The sequence below is a fragment of the Embiotoca jacksoni genome, unplaced genomic scaffold (genome assembly GCF_022577435.1).
Source record: "Embiotoca jacksoni isolate LCO1_2020_lvr unplaced genomic scaffold, fEmbJac1.0.p SCAF_13, whole genome shotgun sequence".
NCBI lineage: Eukaryota > Metazoa > Chordata > Actinopteri > Embiotocidae > Embiotoca > Embiotoca jacksoni.
Window position 1 is genome coordinate 7,099,016 of NW_027185263.1, and position 22,086 is coordinate 7,121,101.

Genomic DNA, 22,086 nt, shown 5'->3' on the forward strand with positions numbered 1-22,086 from the left:
GCTGGTGCAGCTTTGCGATGAAGGAATATCAGCCATTCAGCAACTTAAACTACCCACTGTGACAAGGCTTCGCTTTACGCCACAATTATGATCTGGAGAGGTGATGGAAAGATTCTTTTGGTTTTGTTTTTTTTTCCTTTTTATGTACATGTTATGTTATACTTTGTATAAACAGGAGGGATACGATGGAAAGAAAAGATTCGTTTCTTCCTCTTGTTTGCATTGGGGCTCTGAAAAGTCTCTTTGGGTTTCTCTCTTATTTGCAAGTGATTCCTTTTTGTTTTACTTTCCGCATCTAATTGACGACTCCCCTGTGTCCTTATCTTGTGACCTACAACCAACTCCGTATTACCATACGAAAGCAGTTGCAAAGGGAATGGGGGTGACGGTCAACTGTTTGTCACACTCTATAAAAGCTGCCCTACGGAGGAGTGACGTTGCCCTTTTTGCTGGACACCTCTCTTTGAGGGTGGCATGTATTTGCTCCTTCTTGCAAGAATAAATGTCCGATGTGTTTTGATTTTGAACCAATCCTCCGAGTAATTTTTCCAACAAGAGGTCAACTGGCCGTGGCCACATTTTCTACCATGTAATTGGCATTTGGACAATCTAATAAATGTGAAATGAAGGGAGACTCACTGGAGGCGTGTCTCTTAATGGTGGCCTGCTGTTCAGTCTTTTCCGAGTCCCTGCTTGAGAAGGAGGCGTGCCGTCTCACCTGGCCTGCTCTGCTCTCCACATCCTCTTCCTGCAGCGGAGGAAAAGATCAAGTAAATTCACAAAACATACTGGGTCCATTTTATGATTTTTGGCTGGTACTGCTTGACAAAAGACATACATTTAAATGTACAATAAGAGAATAATAAAAGCCCATATGTTGGTGTGTTCTTTTACTTTTCCTGGTTCTTTTACTTTTCATGGCCCATAAATAACAACATTTGAACATTGTAAACATCTGGATTTTAATATCTAAAACCTCATTAGGAGTACTGAAGCTCCAGTGAAGCTCAACACAGAGCGCTACTAAAAATAAAAAGTAAGTTCTTTTGTATTCTGTAAATGTGCAATAAATGTGACAGAGAGAAGAGAAGATCAGTGAGGAGGGAAAGAGAGCAGAAGCAGATTAAGGCTTGGAAAGCTTTAAACGTCTCAGTGTTTGGTGGTTTTAAATGATAACAAATGATTTTTTCCTCACCGCAACACTTTCGTAGACGTCATCGTAAGTCCTGGAGTCTATTGAAGCACGGCAGGAGGAAGCAGCAGTGGTAGTAGCCCACCTGAGAGGAAAGAACAGACAGATACGAAAGAAGGAGGCTCATGTATTTAAGGATTTAAGTTATAAAAAGAGACAGAAAACTTAACGACACAGAAAAAAAACACTGTCGGAGGTGACTCACAAGAAGGAGTCTCTGGCAGCGTGCCGTATGTCAGTGAGCGTGTCCACGTCGATGTAGTCGTAGTGCAACTCTTCGGGGAGAGTGGCGCTGCCGGTCTCTGCAAACAAAACACCCAGCCAGCGACCAAGATCCTCAGAGCAGCTGGCCTGATGGGAGGACACACACACACACACACACACACACACACACACACACACACACACACACACACACACACACACACACACACACACACATACATTTTAGCAGCTGGATTTCCACAGAAATGTAGGTGTGGCATCCCTGCGTCCAAGACTTTCCATCTCATCTGTATCCACCATGTCATTAAAACAAATTCTGTGTACATTACACAGATAAACTTCCTCAAGATCTTTTCATGCTGTCGTGTCGCACCTCTAGAGCTGCCAGTTCGTTGCCTCCCTGCAGGATGCGGAGGGAGAAGGGATGTTTGGGTCCGAGGCCGCCTGGCACCACCTCTGACCCTTTGAGCGGCACCACGATAAGCGGGGGCCGCTGGTCCCCGGGGTCCTTCCGCAGGAGCAGGCTTCCATCTCGTAGCACGCACCAACGCTCCTTCCATGTTCCACTCAGACACACACTGAGGTAGCCTGTGGAGAAGGTCAGAAGAAGGTGACAGCCAGACATGTTCAGTATCTCACCACCTCCGAAGTCCAAAAATATCAGCTAAGTGCACCCTTTTTACTCTTATATTAATTTCAAATTTGTTGAACAACAAATATTTCCTGAAAATGTACTTCACTCAGTTTCACACCAAGTGATATATTCAATCCTCACCAGAATTCGTCAGGCAGCAGCATTGAAGGAACTTTACGATCTCTTCTCAAGCTGTTATGATGAACCCACCACTGTACTGGTATCATAGAAGCATTACTGCTGCGAATTCTATGATTCTGTCATTTATTTATTCGAAGATTGGCAATAAAGTATGTTTTATTGAGAGGATTAATGGGCGGCATTGTACTACAATAACTACACGACGCAGAATCATTTTACAGCACGATGGTGGTCACAAGTTTTTGCCTACAGTTTCATTTTCTCACTGTTTTGAAATGTATGTCATCGGTATTAAGTTGTTGTTGTTAACAAAACTTTCCCCTTTTGATTCTTAAGATTGAGATGACAAATGACAACCCACTAAGTAACCAACGAGCCAAGCAGCTACTTGATCAGGTTGTGTCCTCACCACAGCGAGGGTTGTCATGGTGCCCAGAAGACGAGGGGGGCTCTCCCGGTAAAGGAGGTTTCCGTTTGGAGAAGGTGATGATCCGATTGATTTTCTTCCCCGCTGCTCGGCTCATCGATCCCGTCAGCTCTGAGAACGCGCCGCGCTTCCCCCTGTCTGAAGTCAAACACACCCTGGAGTTACATGATCCAACTAATCAGAGAGATTATGGTGCTTCATCATTGAAGCATGTTGCCGTGTTTAGCGGAAGCAGTATCAGAATCACTTTCTAACTCAAAAACATCATCAGTCACATTAAAGCAAAAAACACAATGAAAACTGTTCAAGTTTTAAGTGGTGGACGTTCATGTTAAAAAAAAATGTTTTTAAAAAATGAACCACCTTCCAATCTGGATTCCGGTTTTTTTTTGCATAAATAATAATTCTTGTCATTTCAGAGATGTCTTTTATGTATTCAAACAAAGCCTTGGGTGTGTTTGCGAGCACGTTTTGAATGTACCAGGTGCTGCAGCGCTCCGTCCACCCTACTTCCCATGATGTCAGTGGGACACAATCGCAGGAAGACGACAGGAAGGATGTCATATCTGCTTGTGCCTCGCTTCCTGTCTCTCCCTCTCTCTCTCTCTCTCATGTGTCTCTTTAGGTTCAGAGTCGCTTGGCCAGTAAACAGGTTGTAGCAACACCAACGCAACATGACTGTGTTTTGACCTGTTTTCTGAACCTACATCATAGATCCGGTGGTTTATCCTTCCTGATTTTGTAGATAGAAAAACAAAAATAGTGAATGTGCTTTCGATCCTTGCGTGTGCGTGTGTTTCCGTGTGTGCTCTTGTAGTGAGTTCCAGATCCTGAGAGGGAGGACGTTTACGGAAAGCGAGGACATTTCAGACCGACTTTATTTCCTTTAGGGACTATTGGAAGGTTAAGACTTGGTTTAAGGTCCGGGTTAAGTCAAGTGGCTTGTGATACTAATATTCATACTTATGGTCAATAATGAATAATGAAGTGTCTTCAACATTGTGGGGTTTTATGAACAACACTAAGTATACTATTTATATCATCTACTCTCATTGACATAACTATGGTTAAAAAAAAAAAAAAAAAAAGAAGTGACTAACACCTCTCAGTAAAAAACAATACCTTCAACACTTTGAAAACAGTGTGACGTTATGACGTTAGGTTAGGAAGTTTGGATTTACTGCACAGCTGTTGCATTACTGCATTAATGCTACAATCAAACTGAGTTTGTTCGGCTAAAAGATGCAGTGATGCAAGTGACTTGTGTGCCCTTGTGTTTGTTGTTAATTTACCTCTTAATACAGACTATATATGGGTGTCAATATAAGTATCAAATTAGTATTTTTCATATCCGTTTCACTTCCTGTAAATGTAAAAATGTTTTTCGGTTGGATAAATGTCAGTCAAATATGATTTTGTGTGATCTTAATAGCTCGAGGGTAGCTGGTAGAGCAAAATTGTAAGGTTGAAGTCTAATTTATTCATTTTACCCTCATTCCTCTCTTCCTGGTCTAATAATAAGGTCGAGGGAGGTGTAGAAGGAGGTGGACATTCAGTGAGTGCTGCATTTGCAAAACCACACCTAAATGGCCTTTAAAACCCCAACAACATATTCGCTTTCACTCTGATATACATCAGAGAACATGGAGATGCTCTTATAACCCTTTGACTGTGTTTAAAAAACAATTCTAAAGAGCCTGACAAATTTGAATTATGAAGAAATCACACACAAAAATCTAGTGTTAAATCTCACTATGTGACCACTGATTTAATCTGTAACATAATACTGTACGTCTTCTCTGCAGTCATTGATACTGTACACGTTGGAGTTGTAGGCTGTTATCTTCAGCTTGTTTCAATAAAGCAGCCACAATAAAAAAGAGTCAATTCTTACAACCTAATTAATAACTGATCATAAGGTTACACCTACTGAGTGTGTCCGTGGAGTCTCTTCCTGGTCCCTGTACAGTGGACTGACTGTCTGCTGTCGGGCCGCTGTCCGAGTCCGACGCCTGTCTGTCAGACTGCAGCACCTGGTACATTATAAAAAAAGTATGAACATGTATTACTCGGGGAGCCAGAATGTAAAGAAACTAACACATTTGTCTGTCCCAAGACATTTTAACTGAACAAAATCACGTCAACAAAAATGACTTAAGTATAACTGGGCCATATGTTTTATTGACTGTAATTTTAAAACTGTTCTGCCAACATGGGGTGGAACTGCCATGTCACCACGAGATCGGTTGGTTCAGGACATGAAGCTCTTTGAAAACGGGCCAGCTCAGCAACCGCAATAATGTCACCTCACTCGCTGCTTGTAAACTACAAGCCAAAGGAATATTTGTGTCATGCGTGGGCTGAAAGAGGTGATGTCAGCAACGGTGAAATGTAAAAACTGGGGTTTAGAGCCAGAATGAAAGAAGTTACATTATACAGATTCAGCAAAGTAAACTCGGACAAAGTGAGAGGAAACAGGGAGTCTTCATTTGGATAGAAGAGATATGAACATTACAGGCAAAACGACAGACAAAACTAGAAAAACCGGCTGACACGTATGCAGAAACGCACGCACACGCGCGCGCGCACACACACACACACACACACACACACACACACACACACACCTTGTCGAGCTCCAACTTCCTCTGTATAATGGGAGATGTGGATCCGTCCAGTCCTTCAGTGTTGCTACACTGGCTGCCAACATCGTGGACAACCTGGACCCAGAAAAAGAAAACCTTCACTTTTCCCCTCAGCCATATTCCCCTGCGTCTCCTTCCCCTCGCGTCTGTCTCAGCACCAGCTCTCTCAGAGAGTGAATACAGGGTACCTTGAGCCATCGCTCGGCTTGTTCTTTACTCTGAACTGCCAGGACTAGAGCTTCACCTCCAGGCAACGAGAAGCGCAACTCGTGTCTCTTTTTGCGGCCTTCCTTCGGGACGTAGATGACGTTGCAAAGATTCAGCGGGAGCTCTGTGTGAGGAGAGCTCTCTTTGATGCTCTTATAGCACTATAAAAGAGAAACAGAATGATTAAGATACAGAGATGGAAGTAAAGTACACATTTTCTCTCTCTAAAAGGACAAATTACATTACCCCAAAACACCAAAAAAATATAGATTTGATGCTGTTATGCTTCGGTACTAAAAATGTAACCTTTGAGAATTTGTACTTGTTTTAAGTTGCTCCAACCCAGCTAAAAAAAACAAAACACTTATCATTATAACTACTAGGACATCTTTGAGAACTCATTTGTAACAAATGTACCTTTAATATTGATGCAAACATCCAACTGAGGGTCCAACTATGATGGCCCCCTGCTTCTTTTAAATAGTAATAATAAACAATCTAAAAACTCTCAGATTATCTCACTCTTGATGAGATTAGCTCTAAAATGGTAAATTACTATATGTAATGCTGTGGCCAGACAAATGACTAGCACAGATTGACCAAAATATGAGCATTTTCCCTGATTAACAACAACAATGAATTAGTTCGTTTGATTTAAAAGTTTGAATATATACTGATAAACAGCTGCATCTATCTACCTGCAGTTTATTGTCTCGGACAACGACTAGCTGTTTAGCCCATTGGCCGAAGCGTTTCTTCCTCAGCAGGAAGGCACAGATGCGGCAGTCTTTCACTGGTCCATCTGGGCTCTCCTCAGCCGTCCATCTCTGAGGTGTCTCCTGCCCTTTGGCCTCCTCTTCCTCTTCCTCGTAAGACTCGTAGGAACTACTCAGAGCATCTGAGTCATTGTCTGAGCACCAAAAATAAAAAGGGATGATTAATTGACAAAACATTTACGGAAATATTCTGATTCACAAGCACAACATTCCTTTGTTTATAGTCGTGCATTTAAATTGTACGAATGACAGCACTCACAGGAGTTTTTGGGAGGTCCATCGATCCTGGTGGTGGGGTAGTTGTTGTCTGCATCTTCGTAGTAGGCATCCTCCGCTGAGTTCGTGGAAGCTATGGGGGAGGAGCGAAAAAGATGAGACGAAATGAAAAGATACGACTCAAGCTAATAGTTTGTTTGGTTCCAGTTATTCATGAGTGTACAAATCTGAGTGTGTGTGTGTGTGTGTGTGTGTGTGTGTATGTATAGAAATGACAGCTCATACTGGTGGCGAAGTACTGCGGGGTGGATCCTGGATCTAGAGGAACAGCCTCTTCATAGTAGTCATCAGGGAGGGGAGTGATTGGCACAGGAGGGGGCGTGTCTGTCGGTGTCTGAAGAGCCAAGGTGGAGGTTAAGGCCAGAATCATACAAGTGCAAGAACAGCAGATCGACTGGTAGACAGATGACTTACAGATTTATTGGGATGAATCTTCTCCTCTTCATCTTTCTGCTCTTTCTGCTCCACCGGAGATGCACTGAGCATGTGCAGATCGCAGTCTGGTGGAACAACAGTGGATTGATTTAATCTTGAATACAACATATAGCTACAATGTTATCTTTGTAAAAAAATACTGTGGTATATGATTATTGGTTCTGAACTTGTTTGACAGTGTTTTGAAGGTCTACTAACCAAAATCCTCAAACAGAGACTCTACAAAGCTGGTGCCGTTGCCATAGAGATAGCTGTTCATGTAGACGTCTGATCCATTGACTGCGGGAAAGACAAATTAAGGGTTATAAATAGGATGAGACGCAGGGTGAAGGTTGTGGCCTGTAAGGTCAGGATTACCAGAGTGTACAGAGTTCACAAACAGATACCGAGTGAGGGCTCATTGAGTATCAGTACTGAATCATCTGCATATCAGACAAATAAACTGCATAGAGACTGAAGGCAGACAATAAGGGAGTGCAGAACAGAGCTTGTAATTATTTGTACTAGAAGAACAAAGTCACAAAACACTGTGAAAGTTGAAAACCTTACAGACTGGAAGTGACAAATCATAAAAACATTTTGTGGAAAATGCTAATGACCTGTTGAATAACTTGGGAGAGTGAATGGACAAGGCAGCCTGGCTCCATTCGAGCACTCCTTTTCTTTGACCTTGTCTCATTATCCTCTTTAAACATTTCATTATCCTCTTACATCAATCCTTTTATCCTCCCCGCCATCCTGTATTCTTCCAGATAAACAAGGATTGGCTGTAAAGACAAGAGTTGATGCTGCGTGTCTGCTGCGTGTCTGCTGCACGTTTTCCAACAACGGTCACTGCACTGTGTCTACAATGTTGAGCAGTTGCATTCCGGTGGACCGACGACAACGAGGCTCCCCGTGGCAGAAACGCGAGTGAAAAAAGGAATGCTGAATCCCTCGCTGAAGACATACAACTGAAGTGACTTTGAACAAATGAATCGTATCTGAATTTCTTTGGCTGCAGCTGTCGAGCTGAAAGAATGCGAAGCAGAATGCAGATAGAAAAACGGCAAGCGTGCTCGATTACTGATCTCATTTCTGCATTTAATATTAATTTTTTTTCCCGCAGATTTCCCTGAATTTAATACGATTTTGAACATTTCTTTGTGTTTGGTTGTTGTTAAAGAAAGTGCTGACACTGGGCTCCGATGAAACCTACAGTGGCTTTAAATGAAGTGCTGCTTGTAATCTATTCACGTGAGGAAACCGCAATTAAATAAACAATAAAAAACAGTTTGACAGACGCAGTTTAACGGTCTTGGGTTTACTACATAAACAAATGTGCGTGGATTTTCTGTGCTGTCTGAGAATTCACGGGAGCCATGTAAAAATACAACAGCAGGATTGCAATTTTTGTATCAGAAATACATATTAATATTAGAAATATAGACCTGGGTGAGGGTAAAGGGGGGTCAGTACACCGCCCCTCTGTCTGGGACTTTATTCTGTACCTGAGAGCTGCAGTGAATCCAGGATGTTGCGTATGGAAGCCATTTTATCGGTGGTGGCGGGACTGACCGTCTCGTGGTCCAGCATCTTCAGAAGAGAGCTTAGCTCGTTCACGAGTCGCTCCATCACAACTGGAAGCCGTTGGAAAAAATACACAGCAGATTATTTAGGTTTGCAGAATGGTTAAAAAAAATAAATCTTCTCTTTGGCATCAATCACCATTGGGACATAAAGAAAAGGCCCAAGCTGCAGTCTGTAGCAAGGCTGAAATGCTCATGCCATTACACCTACTGCATCAGATATCAGTTTAAAACATGCATGCAAGGCCGTACAGGGGAGTATGACCAAAAGTGGCAGTTCACGAGGCGCTTGGAGCTTTCCGGCTGTTGCAACAGCTGACAGGGAAGAGATATTTAACATCCTTTCATATCACTCTATTCAGAGCCAGGCTTTTAGTCGCTGGTCCCTACACCACCATAGATTAAATCCTCCATTCAGTGTGGACATTTTGTGCTCTCTCTAAAAATGAACTGTTTTCATGTTCAACTCTGACTTCCTGTGCGAGTCTGTGTCTGTCTGTGTGTGTGTGTGTGTGTGTGTGTGTGTGTGTGTGTGTGTGTGTGTGTGTGTGTGTGTGTGTATGGGTGGGTGGGTGTGTGTGTGTGTGTGTGTGGATGTGTGTGGCTGTGTGTGGGTGTGTGTGTGTGTGTGTGTGTGTGGGTGTGTGCATTTTGTTGACCTTGACATTGTTCCAAATGCCCTGACACACTCTCACACATCCTGCCTTACTCAGAGCCGACAAAGAGAGGAGGGAGGAAGGAGAGTTGGAGAGAAAAGAAGTTGAGGAGAAGATGGCAGGAAGCTTCCTTCCCGAAATCACATAAAGCCAAAGTAAAGAAGAAAATCTCTAGTTTCACCAGAGAGAGGAGTAGTGGTGGTTAACAAACTGCATGTAGCTCTGGGCTGGTCGACGCTTGAAAAACAAGATCTTTGATATTAAATCAAACCGCTTTTACGTGGTGTTTTTCACGGCGTTAAACAGGTGGAGTGGATCTTTCTAGGTTTAAGAGCAGCCAACTCTAAATGAGATTCATGTCAGTTTGTGTTTCAGTGGGAAGTTTTACTGTCCCTTAATAGCCCACATGCTGTTTATGTGGCTTTTTCCACGGCCAAGGTCACATTTTAAGGAAACATTTAATAATTTTCCTTTTTGGCATTAAAATCGCCAAATTCACAATGTCATTCTGCAAAAAAAAATACAAAACTGGATGTTCAAGGGCTCTTGAAGGGGAGGGGTGCTAGAAATTCAACATGGGTCCAACATAAATCTTCTCTTGAAATAGTTTCACAAACGGACCTTTAGACGCCGGCTCCTTTCAACAGTCTGAGACCACTATAACTTTGATTACATTTTGATTCATTTCATTGCATGTTTTTTTTTTTTAGGAAGGATTTCTCTAATCTAACTTTCTTTAGATGTTAATAAGCATCAAGTAGCAGGTTTGCAATATTAGAAGTGAACACGCGTTGCTGCTGAGATGACAAATACCAGCAGAAATCCACAACTCTCAGGAAAGAACTGGAACAAAGGGGGAAGTTGAAATAAGATCAAAATAGGTTCTTTTCCCTCAGACAGAGAGAGTGAGTGAAAAGTTCTCACTCTCCCGCAAGCCTCAAACCCCCCCGCTCGGACAATACTCTATTGTCTCCGCAAGGGCCAAAATTAGATGGCCACAATGCTCCGCGAGACCATAGCAAACAATTGTATTGTCAGAGTCGGAACCTCCAACCAAAAACAAAACAGGAACTGGCACAAACACACACACAGTGTAAGAGAGGTGTAGTGCAACGCAGCTGCATCGTCTCGATCCGTGGGCATTCGGGTTTAAAGGATATGTCTCCAGCAGCTGTGTGTGTGTGTGTGTGTGTGTGTGTGTGTGTGTGTGTGTGTGTGTGTGTGTGTGCGCGCAGCTGTGGTTTCCTGTCTTAGTTGTCGACAGCAGCTTCCCTCCACTCTCTCCTCCATCCCACTGCGAGCCTCGCCTCACCTCCTCTTTCTCTTCTTCCCACTTTCCCCTGCTCCACTGCTCTCCATCCTACGGTTTCTCCTGATGTCATTGCAACCCCCCCCCCCCCCCAACCCCCCTCCATCTGTTACCGGCACCTTTGAGTGCAGATTTTGTTTTGTTTTGTCACCATCTTCAGGTTTTTTTTCCCAAAGGCACTAAATCAAATTACAATTACAATTACAGATCTATTGAACTTTATTTGAGGCAACTCAAGACTAAAAACAAACAATAACGACCCAGTGCAATCAGTCACAGTGTAAACAAAGCCAGTGGTGGGCCTTTGGTCTATTTTCTGTTTCTCAAAGTCTAACTTTACACAGTGAAAGCCATCTCTCTCTCGCTCTCTCTCTGTCTCTGTCTCTGTCTCTTTCTCTCTGTCTCTGTCTCTCTCTCTCTCTCTCAGGGGACCACTGGGTTCAGAGGCTGAGAATCAGCTGTTCTGGAGGCTTGTGGTCGGTCTCACCCACAGAGGGATCTTTGTAACCCCCCATTCCACCCACACACACACACACACACACACACACACAACCACACACACACACACACACACACACACACACACACACACACACACACACACACACACACACGCATTAAGAGCAGTAATTTATCTCTTACTAACTTATCGACAGAGCAAACATACAGTCACGAGAGAAGATATGCGTTTGTTTGAGAGCTTTAACATACATTTTTGTATCCGCACACAGACTTCGTGAAGAAGGTCAGTCATGAGACCTGGGCCATGCGACTATCATTTGAACTGATTTAGCGTGTTTGGTTGCAGCTTGCACAAAACAAAAGACTACTCACTGCTGCCGCTGTTTATCTCGCCACATAATGCTTACGGGCAGCAGGGCCAAAGAGAAAAGATACTTTTGTCCTCCCAACCTGAGGCTTTCATTCCCGTCCAGTACACGTCGAACCCCACAATCAACACAAATCCAAGGCTGTCGTCCTCCTCCTCGACCTGCCTCTCCCATCCAAACCATCCCTTTTAGGTATCATTTTCAGGACTGAGAATTACACGAGTGCATTGAGATGAATTGCTTTCCGTTTCCATGATTATCTGTAACAGGAAAATATACTTCAAGTAAAGAGAATTTCAAGCCTCTGCAGTGTATGAAGCTGCTATTTTGCAGTTACAGCAGGCGTCCTCTTCCTGCCTCCCCCACACTCTCAGAGGCTGAGGTCCCTCCAGATCCCATATTCTCCCTTCCACTCCTTTTCTTTTCCTACCCCCACCCCCCCACCCCCCGTCCCCGCATCCCAGATCCTTTTAACTCCTTTCCCTCGCCTGTCTCACTCCATCCCATTCTCCAGACACCCATCCTCTTCAGACGGAGGTCAGGGTTCAAGTCTCGGCGGCCCCGGCATCTCCCTCCGAGACAAAAGTCTACTTCAGAGCTCCAGCATCCCCTAATTCATATTTTCGTGACAACAGTGGATGGTGTCACTTCTCGACTTTAAAAAGTCCACGACCGAGCTGGCAAGATCTTTAAAAAGAAACAGCTGGGGGAAAACAGTCGAGGAATTCTCTCTTTATCACATTCTTTCAATATCTTATCACTTTCTGCGGGTAGTAAACGTCAGACACAAAAAAAAAACAAAAAAACAGAGAGGCGTGACACGGGCTCAGACGCCGTGGCACTGCAAGTTTGATTTGAAACCCAGACGGCTACAGTGCCGTCGATTCATTACATACCAGGAGCCGTTCAGCCACGATAGGCCCTGAGGAAACCACTGTGGGGACTGTGTGCCGCGCTTTAACAAGAAATATTGGTTGCCAGAGTGAAAATGACCTTATTTATCAGAAAACCAATCCCTCGGTTTTCCAGTTAAAAGTTCAACAGTTGGGGGAAATGTGCTCTTCCCTTTGTATGAAGCTGGAACCAGAGCACAGTTAGCCTCACCTTAGCATTTGATCAGTGTAATAAACCAACAATACGGATACAGTACCACACTTGGTTGGTGGAAGCTTTCATCACGCTCTCTCTCACACACTAACACGTACAATACACCAGAAGGTTATTATGCTATGTGTTTTTTTGTTTTGTTTTTTGTGACAGCTTTTTCATGATCGAGCATTTTTTTTTTCTTTTTTTTTTTTTCCCCTGTTTAGTAGAGGACTGCTATCACCACATCAGCTTAGCTTCCACCTACATCGGCACAACAACATGGGCGACATGTACAGACCTGCCGCTTTGTTGTAATTGTGTTACAGAAGATTTAGCTGCAGTAGACTTCAGTCACTTTAAAATGAGGAAACGCCTGCGTTCATGGAGGTAAAGCCCTGTTAAATATCTGTGCGAAATATCACTCGAAACTAAATCAGCAGAGTTCTGCCTTTTCTGACTGAAGGAAATGGAAAGAGGAGGTGGTGGGTGATAAATGGTAAAGAGGAGAAAAAGGGAAAAGGAACTGGAAGGGAACCATGGTTGAGGTCAAGGCTTGGGACAGTTATTAAACAGAGAAAAGTTATGCCCGTGTATGAGAGTGCAAATGCAATTCATTATTACAACTTGAATCAACCTGGTTTAACAAAACTGCAAAACAATTGCATTTTCCTCTGTAGGTGTGAAAAGCCGCTAAGAAGGATAAGTTGAAATGACTCTTCTTCGTGCAAAACTGATTTACATCTCACAGATGTTGCAGCAGTTGCAAAATGTTTGCCAGAAGTCCAATATCAATTACTCAAGTGTTTCCACTGCGAGAATATTTTCTTTTAGGGAGCACAGCTGCACAATTTGGTTACATTTAAGCTGCCCGTGACTGTGTTTTTTTCCCCCATTTTTATCTATTATTATTGTTTTGGCCGAACACATCTCGACACGTCACAGCAGGAAATGCTCAGGTATAAATAATACGGCTGATTAATTTAGCCATGTCAGTTTCAGGGGTCCTTCGATAGTGCTCATCTTCACGCTGCGGAGCCATCGTTAATGTTATTAGTAACACCTGTGCTTTTCTCACTGGTCGGTTAAAGTGCAGCGAGTAGATGCCGCTGCAGTGCGCGGACGTTGCAGTTGTTTGGAAGAAAGTGCTTTGACAAAATTACAGTTATTATGATTAACGTGATCACTGTGATCATATTATAATTATAGTAATTATAGGAGGTGACCTCACTACTGCAAATTAAAAAAAAAAGAAAAAAAGGCTGAACTGGGGAAGCAGTCTGTGCTCAGGCTTTGTGTCGGTAGTTTTAAGATGAGATAAGTTTTTTTTTTTTTTTTAATTTTATTGTCCCCAGTCCCAACATAAAATGAGAACATTTTGTTTAATCGATCAGTTGACTGACAGAAATTTCAAAATATTTTGATAATTGGATTAATTGTTGTCTTTTTTTTTAAATTTAAATTTCTTTTTAAATGATCTGATTCCAGCTTTTTAAATGTTAATATATTCTGGTTTCTTTAGTGTATCATGATAAAAAAAAAAAGAAAAAAAGATGAATAGCTTGTGGTTGTGGACAAAAGACATTCTAGGCTGCAATTTGGAAAACACCAGTCAACATTTTTCATAATTTTCTGACATTTTAAAGACCAAATAGCTAATCAATTGATTTGAATCCTTCAAATGATCATTATGCGCAGCCCTACTATTTCTTTTAACTCAATTTAACTTTTCAAGTCAACTTCAATTTTGGCATAAATTCACACTGTGTCTGAGTAACCAGTGCAATAAAGCAACAGGCAACATGACGTGGTGTTTGAGCCAAGCGCAAATGAATGTTCCAGTTATAGACTTTTATTGTACTTCACATAACCTCGTTTCCCAGATTTTTTAAATTAGGCCACTTATTCATCACCTGGTGTCTCATAATGCAGCTTCCTGTTTGCAGCACATGTGGCCTGAAGGGTTTTAAACAGAGCAGCCATTCAGATGATGATGATGATGATGATGCTGCTGCTGCTGCTGCTGCTTCTGCTTCCCCTCCAGCAGCGCTACTTCCAACACTGCACTTCTCTGTTGGTATCAGATTGCATCACTCTACCTGAGGATACCTCCTCCATCCATACGCACACGCACGCGCGCAGCGCCCCAGCCGGTTGCGTCCTGTATGACATCACTCTCGCGTTACTACAGCAGGCAATCCGTAGCAGGGCGCGAGGCGCACTCGGTTTGTTTAGTCAAGAGAAACTGTAGACTGACGAGAAGAACCCAGATTGAATCAAACTAAAAAAATATCTGTGTTGTTTCAAAGCTCACTATCCTATTTCTTATGATGGATTTAAGTGACAAGTAACCTAAAGACTTTTTTCTTTTTTTTTTAAACTTTCTTTTACATTCTTTGGATTTGTGTACGTGACTTCTCCTTACACGTGCGCTTAAATTTACATTTAAAATGATGTCCTCCGTGTCTATAAATGCTTCATCTTAAAGTGATCACACGGTTATTGTAGAAACTAAATATTAATTTTCGTGATCAAGGGAGATTTGATACTAACCGCTCTGGCGTTTGGGGTCCATATCGTCTGATGTTTTAAAGTCCGTGCCTCCTTGTTTTGTCTCCACCAATAATCCCACAGTTGTTTCATTTAAAAGTTCTTAAAATGTGAGACGTGTTCGCCACGGACACAGCGGAGCTCTGTGGGTCTCCGTGCGGCCAAGTGAGTCAGAGTGGCCGCTACACGGTTTGACTCGCCGGCTGCCTGTTCGTCATCCAGGGCTCCGCCGGGTCCTGGTGCGAGTACGCTTTATGATGAATATTTATGACTCCGAGAAGTCACATAAAGAGGCCCATGTTAGGAGATGTAATCCCTGGAAACCCCAGATATGTTGTTCATTAATGTTTTTAGTGTCGTAACCATCGGTGGTGGAATAAATATGAAGCGTTTTCCATTGCTTTTTATTACTTTCTACACTACTGCGGTTCAGGGAGAAATGTAGGCCTACTTTTTACTCCACCACACGTAATGCAACTTTTGTTCCTATTGAACAGATTTTACACTCTCCATATATGTTGCCTTTAAAAAATGTGAAGCCCTGGTATTAATTAAAATACAAACAGCAGTAATATTTGCACATTGATCAACGGTAAAAAAAAATTGTGCATTTTATGCATTTCACTGTTTAAAGTGGGATGGAACTAAGGCAGCACTGAATCTTCTGCATTTATTTATTGGTGACTTCTTCTTGCACCACAAGTTAGTGTTGGCAGTCTATTTGCCCCTTTACATCAGGTTATCTGGGTGATTCATAATGCCCCTAAATAAACGGCATTACCCAGGGGGCACGACGATGCTCATCTGTTCCTGTCCAATGAATACCTAAACCAAAAAGGACAAGACTGAAACAAATTCACCTGATCACCACCCCAACCATCATTGTGAACATTCAAGATCCAGGACAAATGACAATGGCGACAATTATAAATCACTGAATCGTTTATTTAGAAGTTGCACTGAAAGACACCAAGGCTGCAAATGATAAATGTGAACTCCACTGAACCAAAAAAGAAGTTAGTTTGTACTTCCATACACATTTAATGTGGTAAATGTGGGTTATTGTGTTGCAACCTGTAAACACACTCTCCCCATGGTTTTAGTCCCTGTAAAAAGAAAGGACTATTCCACCTTTTACATTCGGTTACAACACTCCTGCAAATCAACACTCGTCTTGTTCTTTGCAACAACTTTCCAGCACCTTGTTTCTAATTAATCCATTTCAGCTCAGACGGTATCTCTCACACCTGTTTATCACAAACACTAATCTTTCCTCCACTTTTCTTTTGCAACACCTGTCAAATCTTTCTCTGTGAGCACATTATTCCTCTTTGCATCTTTATCCTTTCGCACATTTCTTCCCCCTCGGTTTCCTTTCTTTCTTGCCATTTCCTTCAGAATTCTCCTCTTTATTCAGACGGCTTCTGAATAATCTTTTATCAAAATCCTCTCTTAGTCATTTGCTGTAATTACACACACACACACACACACACACACGCACACACACGCACACACACATTAATTGTAATCCAGCAGCTCAAATTCAGTGCTATTTCTCAAGTACAGCTGCAAGTATGAACTGACAAAAATGTAGATTTATTTAAATATAGTAAGTGAAACACAAATATCTTATGTTAAAGGGTGTTCTACTAAACCTCCATTTCTAAACTTACCTAACATCTCTGAGCTCAGAGTTATGACACGGTTCATTCACATCACATCATAATTCAAAGCACACGTCAGTGAACTGTACAGTTTGCTCAAGTCATAGAAAAGAAGTTTTAACACTGATATGGCTTCTGAAAATCTGACATCAAAATCAAACACATAGTTTGAAAAAAAAGCAGAGGAAAACCTTTGGTTTTCAGTACTTGCACATTATAAAACACCACGTGTATATCATGTTGAATAACTCTAATGCGGGGAATCACACAGTGTTCGTTCACCTATCGCTGCGGGCAGTGGCTGTCTGACTAAAAGTGGTTCCTTTCTGCCCTCACTTGTAGTTTTTCTTTGTGAGGCAGGCCCTCAGTTTGGTACAAATTACTTGAGCATATCAGACAACCACCGTGAGTCTCGTGTTAACACACTGCCATCTGCTGGTAGGAGAGGCAGAAGCAGCCAACTCATCGATGCCCATGAACTAGTGTGTCTGTTGTTGTCCAGTTCTTCTTCATTTATCCCAGTTGGCTGACTTCATACATATTGCTTAATATGTCCGAGCACACACCAGTTATAGCACGCCAAGAGCAGGAGGCCAAACGTTCTGCTCTGCAACTTCACGGGAAGAAAAATAGTTATTATTTTCAGTCACTCTTCCTCTGAGACACAGACTCGAGCTGGGCCCAGTAAACCTTTATGAAAGCTGTGCTTCAGAGCACATTGTTGGTGGTGTACCTGCACTGATTCAGACTTTTCTTTCTCAGAAAAGTCGGACCTGTTTCTTCAGTTCGTTCTTTTTCCACTGAGCAAGACGGTCAAAGGCAGACATGGACATGCTAAAGACTCTGTAAAACTCTTCTGGTGAGAGGTGACGCTGTGAGGACAGAGACAAAGAGCAGGTCAGAAAAGGACATTCAATCAGAAGCACTGGTGTTATGTTACATTCACACACCGTCAGGAGAAACAGTGAAAACATTACAAAATATCAGAGTAATCACGTCTTCAACACCAGCAAATCAGCAGACATACTACAGCTGCTGCACAGGGCACACTGTGCACAACACAGTGCATCAGCCTGTCCATTTTTAAGATCTAGTGGCCATCAAATTTGCAGTGAATATTAGTGCTCAGGATAATTCATTGTTGTAGTTTCACTGTAACTTCCAGGAGGCCAGAAGCGGGACATGAGGCTTTTAGTCTTGTTCTTTCCTGTGTTTTCATTTCACTCCAATGTATTGATGTGTTCAGTTACTCAAGGGGATTTTGCGTGAGATCTGTCCTACCGCCTTTTACCTCCAGTCGGGCTCGGTCCACGTCACTGGGGAGACGCTGCTGCCCTCTGACTGACACCACGAGGGCCTCATAGGGGTAGATCTAACGGAGAGAGAGGAGGTATTACTAACACATCACACACACGTCTATCTGTGACCATCAAAGAGGTGCTGTTTTAATGTTTAAACTTAACAAAAAAAACTTAAGAGGAACTCTCACTGATGACATTCTTTTGTTTGATTGATGTTCTTTAAAACATGACTCAAATACACCATTGAAAATACCGGTCATCCATCTTAGATTTGAATTTTTCAGCAGCAGACCAGGCAGAATCTATTTTTATTTCTTTCACCGTCTTTAGCCTTAATGCTGAAAAGAATGACCAAAAAAAAAAAAAAAAAAAAAATCATAGAGGCTTTAGAAATTAGAAAAATACATTAAGTCTCTCGATTTCATAATAAAATTCCACAGAGGAATATGAAAATAAATCCGACTTTTGTGTTGACATTGTTCTTTTTCCCTCCTTTCATCATAATTGAGGGAGAGTTTGGAGTCAAGAGTTTCTACTATAAAGTGTTGCAGTTCTTTGTGTGTTTCATTTTGCCATCGATAAAATGAGTGAGTCAGCTTCACAATGTGGGTGTTACAGAGTGAGATGAATTCACCATTCAATATGAACAGGCCACACATCATTCTTACATCCACTGATCCAGACCTTTCACTCTTGGCTCAGTGACAAGTCTCGAGTTTTGGCAGCGGCATCTTACCTTGTACTCTGAAAGAAAAGGAGAAGAGAAAATATGGCGATCCGTTACGTTAACTGCTGCGTTCACTGACGTCCCCGTTCCATTAATACAGACACTCTGAATAACATGCACCGAGAGGGCAGGTTAATCAAGAGAAAACAAGATGAACTGCGGAGATTTAAGTTTTACAACAGGCTTACCTCTGATCTGCCAACTGACTGCATTGCTGCTGTCATACTGGTAATAATCTGCACTCGCACTCCCGGGCTGCCAGACACAACAACAACAACAACAGTTCAGAAAAACACAAGCTGAAAGAATGTATTTCATCTTTATAAAGCAATGTATTTTATCACACTTTCATAATGACAATATCTTGTCACTTGTCTCACTTGGCCTCAGAAGGCAAACTGATACAAATGAGTTTCAGGCTCAGTAGCAATGAAGGGCTTTTCCATATATTTCAGTTTGGTGAACTGCCACATCTGTCTTGTTCTCTCTCCGACTCTCTCTGTGATGTTTCCATCACTTCAGAGGACATCACAGCAACTTACATTCATTTCCTGGTGACTATAACGTCACTTGCTAACACGAAATGAAACCTATCATAACCTTAAACCAAGTCATCAACATAAATTCGAATGACTTACTTTTTGTCCCTAAAAAGGAGGCGAGTCCCCACAACACGTATATACACACACACGCACGCGCACACACACACACACACACACACACACACACACACACACACACACACACACACACACACACACACACACACACACACACACACACCAGAATCCAGGATTGCTTACCCTTTTTATTGCATTTTTGCCGTAGCCTGGCAACGAGGCCGATTTGGCAATGTATGAGTCTGAAAGAACAAACACATAACTATAAACAAACACAAGAACTATGCAAACTAATGAAGAGGCACTCAATCTGCAAACAGGAGAAAAGGACCTCTATTGTTCATGGTGCTTTTATATTTTTTCATTTATCTGTTTTGAGAAAAGAGTTAACTTTAATTTTGAATATTATTACATACAGTATTACAAGTTGCAAAATCTCCAAATAATTTCTGTTTGTCAAATCTGTCCTACCACTGAAGAGAGTTGTGGGGGTTTTACGTGGGGGGGAAACAGAAGAAAAAGTAATAGAGTTTATTGTCTAGGTGCCATATTTGCGCACGAGAGTAACAAAACTTAAGATCTTTTGCCCTTTGATTTTCATTTATCTCTGGCTACTGACATCAGTGTCAATAGCAACTGAGCAGCTTCCCAACAGCTCAACAGCGTCTACTGACACGTCACTGAGCCATTGGGAATCTAACATTTGTATTCCTGTTTCTGAGAATATCACACAGATGAAAGCATTTCCATCACTTAGTACAAGAATTCAAAGCGGTGGTGTTACTGTCACATACTGTAGCTGCTTTTTGAATCTCAAGGATATCAGTTCTTCATGAGTGCCTCCCTGAATGACTCCTGTGTAAAGATGTGGCACCGATCACACACTGATCAGAAAAATCACATCAACTTTGGAGGCATAATAATCAGTGTCTTGACAAAAACCTCCCCCGTGGCCTGAGATGACTTTTAACCTGTTTAAGTTTTGGTTGAGACGTTTCAACACTTGGCCTTTAAGTCTACACCCTAATGAGAACTGCAACATGAAACATTTACAAGTTAGGATCATCAACGACTGAGGTTTTTTGCTGCCTCCCACAAAGCATTTTATTTTCTAATATGAACAACTAATCTCCACCCTTTGATGTTACTCTTCCAGCATGAGGGCATATTTCTTGTAACCAATGGTAACCACCAGCATCCAAGCATCTTCTGGCAGGACGTAGTCTGCACTGCTGCAGTTTAAGCAGCAGAGGGCAGTAGAGTCACACTGATCATCTCAAGTCACTGCTGTCTTTCTTGCCTACTTTAACTTGCCTCTTCTTTGCTGTCCTTGTTTCTTTTCCCTCCTTCATCATGTCATGTATCCTCAGTCATTTGCTCTCCCCTTCTCCTTTTCCTGCCTCCCTGTCTCTCTCCTTTGTTTCCCTGCTCTGTCCATCCTCTCTTTCATTCTCTCGCTCTCCTTCTTGTTCACTCTGGTGTTGAAAGGAATTAAATTACACAGCGATGTCAAAGAGACGGGGCGAAACGCCATGATGCAGCAGAATGCAGGCCGGTGTGTAGAGCTACTGTACGGCGTGTGTGAGATGCTGAGGTGTAATGAGTTTTTTTGTCATCTACAACTCTCTCTTTTTCAACAAGAAATGAGATTCAGTCAACGTGGTGTTAGTCTCAAAAATATAGTTGTTTCATCAAACTGTGCCCCGATGCCACACAGAGCTAGAACTACTAGCCTAAGCATCTTATTTATCCCTATTTTTTGTTGCACAAGTGCTAACTTGTAATCTACTATTTTAATGCTGAGAGTTAAAGTTTAGGTGTAATTTGCACAATTTTCAGCTGTCAATATTATTTCGATGGTGCAAGAATTTCATGACATGAAGTTGGTCAACCTAGTGGCCAAATTGGGATGTTATTAGGCTAAAATTCACACAATAACAGTGAAGAAGGTGGTGAAGAAGAGAGAATAACCAAGGAGGTGCATTACAAGGATTTTAAGGCGTGTAAAGTGTGTAAATATACATTTACAATCAAAAATCACATAGAGTGAAGTGTAGTGTGTAACAAGTTACAAATAAAAGCCAATGCCACTTCTTAAAAAACAAAACAAAAGCTGATCAGTACAAGCCTAAGCTACAGCATCATTCATCTTCCCACCTGTAAACCAAAAAAATAGAGATATGGGTGACGGAGTGAGACGATAACAATCTCCCACTTTAAGCTCGTGCTGCTGCCACAGCAGACGCGACAGGATGAAGGAGATAAGGGAAAAGCCGACTAGCTGTGTCTCCGTCCCCTTGGGACGAACACAGAGATCAAAACACATCGATGAAGCACTCACCACTGTCTGCGCTGTAGACGGACCTGGGAGCTGAGGACAGAGAGAGAAGAAGGGAGGGTTAAGAGGATCACACTATAATTTCACCAGGTTCACACCCTGGAAATACCAAATGTGTTGGATCAGAAGTCGTTTGTTTGGAGTCAAAAAACTCTGCTGTCCTAACATAGATATCAAGAATTGATTCCCCAAAACTGTTGTCGAAAAGATCAGAATAAAATAATGTTAAAAAGAGCCCCAAGAAGTGTTTCCAATTGTCCACAATAAATTGAAACACTGGAAAACAGACCCCACAAAGATCTGTAGAATCGAATCAGAGGTCAAGCTGCTGACATTATGGGACAACAGGAATACATCAGACTTAACATCTATTACACATTTTTTAATTTTTTAATTTATAAATTCTGTTGTATAGAACTGTAAATATCCAATCTGTAATGCCGATTAAATTATTTACTGGATTAAGTAACACATCAGAG

At 42.0% G+C, this 22,086-nt stretch overlaps 2 protein-coding genes across 11 annotated transcripts in view; both read right to left on the bottom strand.

Moving 5' to 3' along the window:
• The window catches only part of afap1l1b (actin filament associated protein 1-like 1b), a 19,206-nt gene extending 4,099 nt beyond the window's left edge, over window positions 1–15,107 (bottom strand). For 2 of the 3 annotated variants that reach the window (XM_069146106.1, XM_069146104.1), the window contains exons 1-15: window positions 14,961–15,107; window positions 8,449–8,577; window positions 7,157–7,237; window positions 6,938–7,023; window positions 6,749–6,857; window positions 6,507–6,596; window positions 6,170–6,381; window positions 5,453–5,632; window positions 5,247–5,339; window positions 4,550–4,652; window positions 2,602–2,757; window positions 1,791–2,005; window positions 1,398–1,543; window positions 1,196–1,277; window positions 640–748 (exon numbers count right to left, since the gene is read on the bottom strand). In XM_069146106.1, the coding sequence (XP_069002207.1) occupies window positions 640–748; window positions 1,196–1,277; window positions 1,398–1,543; window positions 1,791–2,005; window positions 2,602–2,757; window positions 4,550–4,652; window positions 5,247–5,339; window positions 5,453–5,632; window positions 6,170–6,381; window positions 6,507–6,596; window positions 6,749–6,857; window positions 6,938–7,023; window positions 7,157–7,237; window positions 8,449–8,577; window positions 14,961–14,982 (1,813 nt within the window). In that variant the 5' untranslated portion in view covers window positions 14,983–15,107. Of the gene's footprint in view, window positions 1–639; window positions 749–1,195; window positions 1,278–1,397; window positions 1,544–1,790; window positions 2,006–2,601; window positions 2,758–4,549; window positions 4,653–5,246; window positions 5,340–5,452; window positions 5,633–6,169; window positions 6,382–6,506; window positions 6,597–6,748; window positions 6,858–6,937; window positions 7,024–7,156; window positions 7,238–8,448; window positions 8,578–11,325; window positions 11,690–14,960 lie in introns of those variants that run through there. The other variant, XM_069146105.1, reaches the window with a different exon arrangement.
• A 774-nt stretch (window positions 15,108–15,881) lies between these two features.
• The window catches only part of LOC138196247 (actin-binding LIM protein 3-like), a 44,529-nt gene continuing 38,324 nt past the window's right edge, over window positions 15,882–22,086 (bottom strand). For 7 of the 8 annotated variants that reach the window (XM_069146112.1, XM_069146117.1, XM_069146116.1 and 4 more), the window contains 6 exons: window positions 21,611–21,640; window positions 19,453–19,511; window positions 18,838–18,904; window positions 18,591–18,666; window positions 17,913–17,993; window positions 15,882–17,493 (listed from right to left, as the gene is read on the bottom strand). In XM_069146112.1, coding sequence (XP_069002213.1) covers window positions 17,403–17,493; window positions 17,913–17,993; window positions 18,591–18,666; window positions 18,838–18,904; window positions 19,453–19,511; window positions 21,611–21,640 — 404 coding nt within the window. In that variant the 3' untranslated portion in view covers window positions 15,882–17,402. The remainder of the gene's footprint in view (window positions 17,494–17,912; window positions 17,994–18,590; window positions 18,667–18,837; window positions 18,905–19,452; window positions 19,512–21,610; window positions 21,641–22,086) is intronic. The other variant, XM_069146118.1, reaches the window with a different exon arrangement.